The sequence below is a fragment of the Echinops telfairi genome, unplaced genomic scaffold, assembly GCF_000313985.2.
Source record: "Echinops telfairi isolate 266 unplaced genomic scaffold, ASM31398v2 ScPeMD7_22;HRSCAF=79, whole genome shotgun sequence".
Taxonomy (NCBI): domain Eukaryota; kingdom Metazoa; phylum Chordata; class Mammalia; order Afrosoricida; family Tenrecidae; genus Echinops; species Echinops telfairi.
The window spans coordinates 14,692,408-14,705,592 of NW_022103919.1; the positions used below are offsets into that span (position 1 = coordinate 14,692,408).

Below are 13,185 nucleotides of genomic sequence, written 5' to 3' on the forward strand. Positions count from 1 at the left end.
TTCATTTTGTATTATTCAAGAAAGAAAAAGTGTACAAAAGCATTCGAATGACAGATCCATGTATGAAGTATTTTGAAGTATATTTTGCCTAATTATTTTCAACTGAAAGAGGAAATGCCAAATCATCCTAGTCTGTATAATTTTAACAATTCTAAGAACGTGTCCAAAATTAAAACCAAACATCAAATCCTGTTGCTCTCCTCTAGCGAGGTCTAACTCATGGCAGACTCTTGTGTTCCAGAGTAAAACTGCTTAGTATTGGTAAATGTTAAACTATTAACCACAAAGTCAGTGGTTCAAACTCACCAGCTGCTTCATGGGAGACTAATGAGACTATCTGCTCCCATAAAGATTTACAGCTCAGAAACCCTATGCAGGGTGACTGTGAGCAAGAATCAACATAACAGCAGTGCTTGATTGTGGTCATAGTCACCGAAAAAGATTGCCCGTCCTTTCTTTGGCTGTGCTGCTGTGTGGGTTCAAAACACCAATGTTTAGGGTCATTGTTGAGCACAAACTGTACCCCTCAGCTACATTACATGAATTATTATGTTCTAAATACATAGCTTTTATTTTAGGATTATATCCATTTAAACGATGTATCCATAACCTCCATGCTGATGTTTTGAAATCATCTTCCCATAAGGTTGTATGTGCAAATACCTAGAGAGCAGCTTCACACCAAATTGCACACAGGGGCCATGGACATCCCATGCTCCACGTTATTCCACAAGGGAGATCCCTACCAATATCCCAGTTTTTATCAAACTACTACTTAACCTCACCCCACGGGTAGTAATCTAGAAGTCACCTTGTATTCTTTTGATCAACTTCTACTTCTGAGGCCCTTCATCCTCTCTATCTTCTTGTTTCTGCCTCTGCGATGTTTCTACTCACCCCTCCCTCTCCCTTTAGCCTGTCACCACTGTAAGCCACGCTTTCTTCTCCGAAAATCCAGGCAAGAAGAAAGAGCCTGTTAGCTGAGCTTCTACATGTGTCTGGCTAGCCCTCCAGTCTCATCTTTCTAAGGTACCCAGAAGACCACTCTAATCATGTCTTCACCCTGTTGATTTCCTTAATTCCACGTGGCCGGTTGGATCAGAAAAGGCTCTTCTATTTAAATCCCAGAAACTTCAATAGCTGGTATCTCCCTATCTACCAAACCACATTACCCAAAGTTGTGAACACACACATTCCCTTGTGGGCGAGTTGCTTCTCTGGATGATCACAAGCCTTCGTCATCCCAAACTGCCCGTCTGTTTTCATACAGCTCTGCCCTGCAGAAAGAAAGCTCTTCGCCTGTCCCTTTATTTTTTAATTTCCCAGAGTTTTCCTCACCCCAGATCCAAGGAGCTCCATGTTCCTCAAGTAGTAACTTACCATCTCTACACCGTTCCAGCCCCTCCTTGGTAACTAATAATCTACATTTGTTTTTGCTAATTTTTGATATTTCATTTAAGTGGAAGTCATACAAATTGTCCTTTTGCGTCTGACTTACTTACGTTCATCATAATGCTTCAAACGTATTCATGTCATGTCATGTTCTAGGATTTAGTTTCTCTTTATTAAAAACAAAACAAAAAATGCTTCCATCTAGTAGATTTTGGCTTATAATAACTCTGCATATGGTTCCTACGATGGCAAATCTTTATAGGAGCAGACAGAAAGGATCATCTTTCTCTCTCAGTGGTTGGTCACTTCTGACTTATAAATCTATTTCATGTTAGATTATGCTTTAGATTGGACTTTATCATCTATTTATCTGTTGCTGGACCTTGGTTATTATAGATAATGCTGCAGAACCGTGAACGCTGGTGTACAAGTATCTGAGGAGGAATTTCATACGTGCACTTCTTTGGACTATATCCCCATGATTAATTAGGATGGCTGGGCCACAGAGCAGTTCCATGTTAAACTTTTGAGGAACCACAAAACTGTTAGTTACTAATTAGATTATTGGCGTTGTTGACATATTTTATCCTGTCAACAGGCCTGTGTCGGTGTGGTCATGAACATATAGAAAATGCTCAACAAATCTTGAACAGAAGCATGATTGGCATTTTCAAAAGTAAACAGTCAAGCAGATATTAAGACTCAAAGTCCCTCCCTAACAGCTCTACTTTTTCGACTAGCATATTATGGAAACAAGGCAAAGTGTTAGCTCTCAGTAACTTAGTATCCACATCTGAAATAAAACTATAAGTATATAAGTCACATTAGTTTCGAATTGGAAAGGAGGAAATAGGGAAGGCAGGGGTTTAGAACAAAATCCAGTTCCTTGGTTATATTTATTCAGTTTGTGAAAAACTAAGACAACTACAACGGTGGGGTGCCTTATCACTGTGGATAAGTGTGTTGGTATCAGCTGCGTGGAAGTGAGCTCTTCTCATGGTGGGCCATGGACGCAGCAGAGAAAAGACTGTCCAAACCTGTCCCGTCTCCACCATCACCCTCCAAATGTTCACGCCCATCATTCATTCCCCGCTGCCCTCCCCCCACCCCCCATGTGTTTTGAGTGGCCTTCCAGCCCACGGGCTATCTTCCAGCACTATATCATACAATAATTGATTGGGAATCCATAGGATTTATGTGGCTTGCTTTTAGATATAGATCTCCAGATCTTTTTCCTAGTCCATCTTGGTCTGGGAGCTACGCTGACACCTGTCCCCCATTATGACCCATCGGCATTTGACATGCCAGTCATCCAGTTTCAGCATTGAAGCAACACGCAAGCCACAAAAGTAGGACAGCCTGGTGGAAAGAGAAGTCCCCGAAGGCCCCAAATAGCCAATAGCCACCGCACTGCCACCCCACCTCAGTGTCTTCACACACCCACATCAGCGCGTGAGGAGGATAAGAGCAAATACACAAATAAATGAAATGAAAAAGAAAAGTGGTGAACTCAAAATACTTGTTTTCTCCTTTCAGCCCAAATCGAAGTGATACCATGCAAAATTTGTGGCGATAAGTCCTCTGGGATCCACTACGGAGTAATCACATGCGAAGGCTGCAAGGTATGGGGCCTTAGCAGAGCACTGTGCACAGCATGCGTGTTTGCCTCAGGTGTCTTGGCGCTCCACAATGCACCTGGTGATGGTTTTTTTTCTGAAGAAGAGCGGCTAATCTCCTGTGGTGGGTGGTGGGTGGGTGCTCTTTTGCCGTTCACCTTTTACTTATGGTCTAACTGGTCAGAAGCTCTCGATGTTGACTCTATCTTATCAGCAGCATCTCCAGCAACTCCCTGGGTGCTCAGTGCTATAAGGAAAAGTCCAATACGCCTGAAGTTTAAAATACAGACTGTGAATTAATAACACTTAGCTCTTTGCTTGAGAAAGGGGAAATCAAATGAAACGTGGATAGCCATCCTTTAGTTGCACATTCTAGAAAAGAACCCAAAACATGGACACACGGAATGTTGTAAGTGGCCCAGATAATGCCTCTATCAGTATAGAACTCACCCGGTCCTGTGGCCTCCCTTGAGAAAGGAGGACCGGAAGCCTCAAGAAGACGATGTCATTTGGTCAAAGCCTCTGAGATAGTCAGAGAGAGCATGGCCAATATCACAGGCTTTCCTGTCTCGGTGCAGGGTCCCCTCTCACATACACTCGCTCACTCCCTGCCAGCGGAGGGATTCTTACTCTCGGTGACCCTGTGGGACAGGGTAGGACTGCCCCGTGGGTTCAGAGACTGTAACTTTTTATGGGGCAAGAACACCTCATCTTTCTCCTGTCAGACATTCTAAGAAGCTTCAAACGGTTCCTTGAAACATTCCATTATATGTTCATTTCATTTTTTCCACAATTTTTTTGAAGTCTACCCATCATACCAAATCCCTTTAAGTAAGTTGTTGTCCAAATACAAAGCTGGCAGATAACCATTCAGTTAGGCCTCATCTGAGTCCCGGCTAAACACTCCGTGATGCACTAAAAGGTTGGCACTTGAACTCACCACCTACCTTTTCAGGAGAAAGGCCTAGAGACCTGCTTTTATAAAGATGATAGCCAACAAAACCTGTGTGACAGTTCTACTGTGTGACATAGGACCACGCCCCCAAACAAAACAAAACCCATGGCAATGGAGTTGACTCTGACTCACAGCGATCCTATAGGGCAGAGTAGCATTGCCCCTGTGGCTTTCCAAGACTCTAACTCTTTAAGAGAGTAAAAAGCCTCCCCTTTCTCTTGAGGAGTGCCTGGTGGATTTGAACTGCTCACTTTGAGGTTAGCCGTAACCCGCTCTACATAGCATCACTGCTCCCCATTGCGCCACTGTGGGTCTGCCCTGAGTAAGTGATACCTCATGGTAATGGTCTGCAATCAGAGTCTCTGGGTGGCACAAATGGTTAAGCACTAGACTACTGGCAAAGGTTGGTGTTACAAATCAACTGTAGGCACCCTGGGGGACAAGCCTGGTGGTCTGATTCAAAGGTTGCTGCTTTGAAAGCCCTGTGGGGCCACTCACAACGCCCCCTGGGCGTCTTCCTGAGTCAGGAGAGAGTCCACGACAACCCGCACCCCAGCAACAATCTGAGAGAAGCATTCGAAACCTAGCAGTCATTTTTCAAATTAATCTTTAGAAGGAAAGGAAGAGAAACTAAATATCAAGGAAGGATAAAAACGGTTCTACAACTAATAGAGGCCAATGTGTAACCTTAACAAATAAGAGGCAACTAGCTACCGTCTGGGAGGGAAAAGGTTATGCTCCTGCATAGTTTTTGGTGAGATAAAATTTTCTTAACAAAGAGCAAGCAAATGCAATCATTAATTTAATGTCCGTGAGCCGGAGTACAGTCGTAGGTTCTAAAATTCGATCTTAATCCTGGGAGATTTTTGAACATGAATGAAATAGAAATGACCGAGGCTGTCAAGCAGTGATGCCGTGTGAAAAGTTGATGATGATTTCATAATATGTCTCCTGGAAAGGAGGCTACAGGGAAGGCAAATGCGGAGAAATAAGTGAGGATAAGGTGAGCAAGGGAGAGGTGCGGAGATGGGAGCATAACTAATGAACTAACCAACCATCAACATGCTGCCAGCTTTATTAGCAAGAACCCATGTTTGAACATCACGAGATGTTCCTGGAGGCATGTAATTAAGAGCAGGTTATCCACCACAATGCCATGTTTTCAACTCTTCAAGAAGAAACAATAAAGCAAAGGTACAAGCCAGCATTTTATTTTTTACTATCCTGGAATAAATTATTACTTCCTCTGGGAAGAGAGAGAATTTGTTTTCTTTGTAAACAACAATAACTTTGGAATCAGAGCCCTCTCCAACAAATGCATTTCTACCACACCACTGGCTTGTTATGTACTTATAAAAGCTCTGGTCCAATTGGTATTAGATCCACTGAAAATTATTTTTAGATCAATTTTATAGAGGACGTGTTTTGTGTTTCTTGTGAAGACTCTATTTGGAGAATGATTGCTTTTAAAATATGTGGCAAAAAATAAAAATAAAAAAAATGTGGCAAATATGTTAAGGAGCAAAATATTTTAAATAGATCTATTGGATTATATTTGTCCAGTAGTTCGAATCTTTTAGAAGTGACTAAAGGCTTTTCTCTTACCATCTATACTTTTCTCTGTAAAAGAGGAATCAATAATCAAAGAAAGTTTGCTTTTATTATAAAGCATACTCTGAGGTTATAGTAAAAATGGCATTATGCTCGTGTGCTTTTTTTTAATTTCATGAAAAAAATCCACGTTTGCAAACAAGCTACATTTTTTCTAAGTAGAAAAGTCAAGAAATCCTGACCAGAATCAAACGTCAGTGCCTATCATTCAGTATCGATCGCTAAATCTCGTAGTGTTGCGGTGTCAATCCAAACAACGCATTTTGGACAACATCCGTTTGGTCTGTGCATTCATTCAAACTCGTTCTCAACAAAAGTTGAAATAGAACTGTTTTTTCATGCAAAAATGTTCAATTGCAATCATGAGCATCAGGTAAGGGGAAAGTGACTCATAATTAATGTCATGTTCACATTAAATTAGGATTGTAGCTGGAACTTCAGAGGATTTTCTGCCAACGCGTTCACTAAGTTGCACTTGAGTCCCCAAAGATTAAAGCGTGTGTGCGGGCTCGCGTGCACACACACACACACACACACACACACTGATTTCATGAAATGTTAGTTTTTAGTCATCTCTAATCAGGACAGAGGACCTGAGGTGGCGTTTCTGATGCCTCTCGTGGCACGTGGAGTGTACATCGCTTCAATCACTGGGGGCTTGGGTATGATTTCTGCTTCAGGGCGCTCTGAGTTCAACCAATCCGGTCAATCAGCATATCATTCTACTCTCATGGTCCATCCGATACATCAAATACATGGCTCCGCAGGACGAAAGCTAGTCCCTGCTGAATGAGTGCGTAGTCAGAACCACACTACAAATGGAGACTCTCTCTTACCTAGCCACACATCACTTCCTCACAAAAGGCTAAGATATCTCCATGCAGATCCCAACTGGAGTCTGAGGCAGAAGGAAAACTCAGTGATGCCGTTCCTGTCTTTATTAATATGTTTGCATTAATGTTGATCATTGAACATATTGTGTTCGATATTACTTATCTGCATTACTGAGTTTTCTGGTCTCTTAAATTTTATGTCAAATTTTGTGAGGCAGCATAATTGCATCCTAAGCCTCATGCAAATCCCAGTCCTACTTTAATTCCGGTCAATAGTTGAAGAGCCGCAGACACCATTTGATGATAGTCTAGTAAACTATTCTAGCCTCTTTGTAAGATGAACGTTGAGCTTACTGTGTCTGATCTTCTCAGAGCTTGTCCTAAAGAATGTTCCTGGGAGTTACTGGTTCCTAAAATGCCACTTCATGAAAATAGTCTCCTAGACCATCATCCTGTTCTTGGTTCTTTGTGCTTCTGTTACGTTGTTCAAGAGCCAAGAGTGAGAACAGAGTTCTATTAAATAGGTGAATGAATGGATGAATAACACTTTCAAACTGCTGGATAAAATGTTTATTTTCTCAAGCAGGTTTCTGGAACATATTCAAGGCTCATTTTTAAAGATTTTAAAACAATACACTCAGTCTGGGTACTGTATGGTCCATTACAGTTCATTTTGCACCAACAAGACCCAAACAAATTTACCTTCCTGAGAGCAATGAGTCACAATGCACTCGATGAGAGTGGGTTTTTGTTTACAGTCACCCAAGGACAACAGAGAACTTTGATTCAGCTCTTAGTTGTTGCTTATGTTTAATTGAATTGCTTATAGTCTATACTTCTCTCATTTCAGTGATGTGGTTGATTACAAGAGACCTCATTGGCTTGAAGTCAGCTTTCCAGATGCATCCTTGCCAAATTCATACATTTTGTCATGAAGGAAAGCACACATTAGAAACAAGAAACATGAAAGTCCCTGCTACCCATGTTTTCGCTCTCAGTCCCCGCAAGTCCCCACCGTACCTGAGAGCACTCACAACATCAGTAAACTGGGAATGTGTGAGATCTTCTTAGCTCTCTCAGTGGTTCAAGGAGAGGTAGACAAACATGTTTTGATGGAACTCAGTGGTGTACACTGCCAAAGATCAAGCAAGTATCCGTGTTAATGTGCCCTCTGATTCCCTCTGACACGTCTTTCCCCCTCCCATTCTCCGTTTCCCTCTAGGGATTCTTCAGGAGGAGCCAGCAGAACAATGCCTCTTACTCGTGCCCACGGCAGAGAAACTGTTTGATTGACAGAACCAACAGAAACCGTTGCCAACACTGCCGACTGCAGAAGTGTCTTGCCCTAGGAATGTCCAGAGATGGTAAGGCATTGACTTCCTTGTTCTTACTTAAACGCTTTCAAATGGCTGCTTTGCCAGAGTGTATTTAAACCCTTGGTAGAATTCTAGGGAAGAGCACGGGAGGTAGGCAGAATGAAAAAGCACAGCCCTGGTGATGCATTAAAGGGAAAGTATGAAAATATAAAAATATAGTATTTTCTATGAAGAATAAAGGGAGTCTCTTACTGTGGCTCTTGGTGTTCCTGCGCTACCTAGGCTAAGCGAAAGCCAGGTAAGCCTAGGTTGTAAAGTGACCAACTGCTCAGACTTTCCCTGAGACTTGAGGCTTTCAGTGATAAAATAGGAAAATGCCCAGGTGAGCTAAGCCAGGACAAATTGGTCACGGGATAGACCTAATTGGATAAACAAGTATGTGAAGATGCCCAAAACAGAACATGCTTTTAGAACAGTAGTTCTCAAACTTCCTAATGCCGCGGCCCTTTCATACAGTTCCTCATGTTGTGGTGACCGCCCCCCCAATCAGAAAATTATTTTTGTTGCTACATCATAACTGTCATTTTGCTACTGTTATGAATTGGGCAACCCCTGTGAAAGGGTCATTCGACCCTCAAAGGGGTCACGACCCACAGGTTGAGAACTACTGTTTCAGAAGCAGCCCAGAAGTTCTGATTGCTAGTCTTGATAGGTATGTTAATCTGGGTATATTAGAGAAACAAATCCACAGAAACTCATGTATAAGAGAGAGTTTTATATAAAGGTTAAGTGCACATCAAGAAAACATCCCAACCCAGTGCTGCCCAAGCCCACAAGTCCAACATTAACCCATATGTCCGACACCAATCCACAAAGTCCTCCTCCATCTCACAAAACAGTCAGAATGGCGCCGACTGCCGGAGGAAAGCCGAGTTAGTGAATGTTTAAGCATCTCAGTGCTGACAGGGGTCTCCACATGGCTGCTCCAGCCCCCAGGGCTGCATCAGAGTAGGTCCATGCAGCTTCTCCTCAGGGATGTCTTTCAGAAAGAGAGACTTGCCAGCTGAAGCAGGGAACTGCTAAGGCAGCTGCACCCTGGTCTGACCATCAGAAAGCAAGACACCTGAGAACTAGAAAGGCGAGGTTCACCGAGCCATTTATCTCTCCACCCTTCAATTAACCCCACATGTGTTTATTGGCCAGGTTGACACAATAAACTACCTACCTAAATAGGATATGGATTTATCTGCGCCTATGCTAAGGAGCCCTTATGGTGCAGTGAGTGCTTTAAGCTGCTAATGTTAAGGTTGAGGGTTCAAACCCATCAGTCCCTCCATGAGCCAGTTTGCTTTGTAAAGATTTTCAGTCTAGGGAATAGGTCTGCTTTGCCCTATAGGGTCATTATGACTCATACATGACTCAGTGATTGAGGTTTTTGTTTCATTTGGTTTGTTTTTGTTTGGAACCTCCATCATACATTGCAAAAGTTACAGCAAAAGCCTAAGTTACACAAGGGATGTGTGGGTAAAGTATGCTACTCAGAACTGACACACAATTGTCACCTTTAACCCCAACCCAGTTGGGTGGTTAGCTCCCAAACTGTACTTCCTAGATTAATGAAAGGGAACAAATGAGTTCAATCAAGATGAACAAGGAATCTCGCCCAACTTTGATTCCATTTATAGGCATTACCTTTGGCAATTCCATCCCTGCACACACTGGCCACACCACTCCTGTGCTGGATTACAAGTGACCCTGAGTCTTGGGGAGATTAATATCTGGTCCTCCTATATCCACAGGACTTAGTAAAAACAAGATATTCGTTGAATGGCCATAAGATTTCTTCTATCTAGAGCCCGAGAGGGAGACAGTGTCCCTAACATAGTACCTCTTCATGAGAACTGTTGCGGATTCTATTCCCAGTCAAACTCACTCTAGTGAAGCTCAGAGCAAGGTGTGCAGAGGGAAAAAGAAGGAAAAGACACCGTCTAAATTTAAAAATGTTTACATAATTGGCATGCACTGGCCCTTTGTCTGAGGAGGTGTGTGTGTTGTTAAGGGTAAGGCTTGTTGGTGTTTTGGATAAGGATCCCTGGTTATTTGTAAGGGGCTGCTAACTGCAAAAACAACAGATCAAAACCACCAGTTGTTCCGTGGGAGAAAGAAGTGTCTTTCTGCTCCTGGGAAGATTTATACTCTTTAAAACCCACTACCCTGCCTCTTAGGGTCACTATGAATCAGGGCAGTGAGTTTTGGTTTGAGTTTTAGTCTTTTGGAGGGAGCCTGGCTGTGTAGTAGGTTATAAGATGGACAGCTAACCCAAGGTCAGCAGTTCAATCCCACCAGCTGCTCCATTGGGAAAAGAAGAGACTGTCCACTCCCCTAAAGATTCACAGTCATGGAAATCTTACAGAGCTATACAGTTGCTCTGAGTTGGCATAATCTCAACAGCAACGGGTTTGAGTTCTTTGGTCACCGTTTCGAATGAGCTCAACTTGGCCCTTATCTTGCTGTCAAGACATATAAACTGCTTCTTTCTTCATTTGCCTTCTCTGAAGAAGTCCACATTCAATTTTGGGCGACCCTTTCTCTAATTCCCAATTCACCTAAACTAAACCAACAATACACCAGTAAAACATATTTGACCCCTTTTATCTCAAAACAGAAATTGAAAAGAAAACTATTTCTGAGCCATTCAGCTTGTCAGTAGCTTGTGAAGTTATAGAGCTACGCTTCACAACTGATCAACTATTATCTAAGTGGGGGGTGTGTGTGTGTGTGTGTGTGTGTGTGTGTGTGTGTGTGTGTGGACTTGCTAACCATGTACATGTAGTTCTTGGGTAAATTTAAACCATTGTGCACTTTCATATAATTAAGGGAAAGAATGTGGAGGGTGGGAGTTAAGTGATTTCTGTTGGGATTTATATGGCGAAATTCCATGACCATTTGAGTTGATAGTTATGTACCTCATTTGTTTTATTATTGATTCTGACAATAAAAAGCAGCATTTCCTCTAAAGGCATTGGGCAGCAAATAGTGGATGGTCCAAAGCAGCTTCCGCAGGACCCCATAGTGTATGGTGAGAGGATACAACCCTGGTTCACAACATCCCTGATTTTAAATCATGCAGTAATCCCTTGTTCTGTTCACACAAGCTGCTTCTTGATCCATGTACAAATTCCACATACACACAACAAAGTGTTTTAGAATACCTATACTCCTCAAAGTTACCCATCGTTTGTCGAATGCCTTCCTGAATCCATAAAATCAGTAAACCTCTTTCTGGTATTCTCAGTTTTAACCTGAGCTACATCTGACATCAGCAATGATATCCTTTTCTCCACGTCCGCTTCTGAATCTTGCCCGAACCTCTCTGGCAGCTCCTTGTCGATGTACTGCTACAACGATTGTTGGATAATCTTCAGAAAAACGTGCCTGCATGTGCCGTCAGTGATATCGCTCGGTAACTTAAGAAACTGTTCAGTCCCTCTTCTTTGGCATGGGTATCAAGACGGTTCTAGCCGAGTCAGTTGGCCAAGCAGCCGTCTTTCAAATTCCTTGGCATAGACCTGCGAGTGCTTCTAGTGCCTCATCAGATTGTTGAAATATCTCAATTGATATACCATCACTCCTGGAGCCCTGTTCCTGGTGGAGTTTGAACTTCTTCCTTCAGTCCCAGTGGTTCTTGCTCGTATGCTACCTCCTGACATGGTGAAATGTTGACTAAGTCTTTTTGATGGAGTGGCTTTGTATCCTTCACCTCTTCTTTTGAGGCTTCCTGAATTATTAATTAATGGCAATGTAGAGGGGATAATAACCAGGGTGGTGACTACAATCGAGCCATCGCAAGGCATAGTTCACATAAATATAAAGCATGAAGTATATAGAAACCTAAAACAAGGTTTAAATGGGAAGGAATTTTAAAATATGTACCATATCTCTGCCCCTATATTTAAGTTTCTCATTCTGAATGCTTTATCCTTAAAAATCAATAAAAGTAATTTTACTAAAATAAGTCAGAAATGTGTCTTTACCTACTGAAATAAAAATCTTAACTATTACAAATAGAGGGTTGCTGTGAGTCAGAATCCTACTTGACAGAAACAGGCTTTATTATTGTTTTGGGTTTTTTTTATAAATAGATATGAATTTTATATTTGGAGCTACACTTATGCAAAGAAGTGCTATTCTGAACCAAAATTAATGTGAGGGACTGAGAGTCCACAAATAAAGCAGCAGATCCCAATATATTTTAGGAGAAAAATATTCTTCCTGGATAAAAACATGCCACACTTTCTTGTTACTTTTGGGGGCTTTTGTTTTTGGTATATAAAAGTATTATGTTAGATAGTGCTGCCTAGCAAACTATTTGGAAGGATTTAACATTCAGGTACATTGAAACTTGTCCACTAAAACTTATCTATAGAACCTTTTCCGGGGGGAAAACCGAAATATCACTGTAATTAATAATCAAATAAATCTGTCTCTAGGGGAAACTATCTAATAAAGGCAATGTCTCTGCAAACAAGGTTAAACATATTGGTTTAAAAAATTCAACTGAGGTAGAAAAGGGAAGTTTGGTCAGAATTAACCAGATTGCCTACCTTTCCTCAGAGAAATCACTGGATAATTCCCACTTTGGTTTCCTACTTAGGCTGTGTCCAAACACCATAACACGGGGTTCTAATAAGGAATAAGGAGAACGGTTGAAAAGCAAGGTTTTTACTCTGAAGACTAAAGTGTGCTTGATCAGCCATGGTATTTTCAATGGCCTCATAGTCGTGAAGAAGTTGAAGATTGAATAAGGAAGACAGAAGAAGAGTAGATACATTCGAAGTCTGGTGCTGGGGAAGAAAGGTGAAAGTATCATGGACGTCCAAAAACCAACGATAGACTTCGATCTTTGAAGAAGTACAGTCAGGGTTCTCCTTAGAAGCAAAGATGGCAAGATTCTGCCTCACATATTTTGGACGTGTATCAAGAGAGACCAGTCCCCGGAAAAGGCCATCATGCTTGGTACAGCAGAGGGACAATGAAAAACAGAAGAGCCCTCAACAAAATGGGTCGGTCCAGTGGTCGCAATGATGTACCGAAACAGAACAATGAGAGGATGCCACGGGGCTGGCAGTGTCCCGTTCTGTTGACCATGGTCACTATGAGGTGGACGGAACTCGAGAGCACTGAACAACAAGAAGAACTGGGCAGGGTTCGCGTGGCTCTACATACAGCTCTCATGTGCACCATGCAGCAGACATACAGGAAGTGGCATTTCCGACACTTACAGATAGGCCTAGGAAGTGTATTTCACACTTATAATTACTTTGTTTCAACCAGTATTTAATCATAGAGCCAGACCTCACTTGACGTGGGTCCTGGGAAAAGTGGTACCCATCCTTAACAGCACCGACTCACCTAAAATCGGATGGCCGTACAGCGAAAGGAAAATGTAGAAAATGATTACC

General features: G+C 42.1%; 1 protein-coding gene across 1 annotated transcript in view; it reads left to right on the forward strand.

Annotated features, from left to right (window-relative positions):
• Positions 1-13,185, forward strand: part of RORB (RAR related orphan receptor B) — a 93,252-nt gene that overhangs the window by 20,591 nt on the left and 59,476 nt on the right. Inside the window, exons 2-3 of the mRNA XM_045288527.1 lie at positions 2,923-3,014; positions 7,630-7,771. Coding sequence (XP_045144462.1) covers positions 2,923-3,014; positions 7,630-7,771 — 234 coding nt within the window. The remainder of the gene's footprint in view (positions 1-2,922; positions 3,015-7,629; positions 7,772-13,185) is intronic.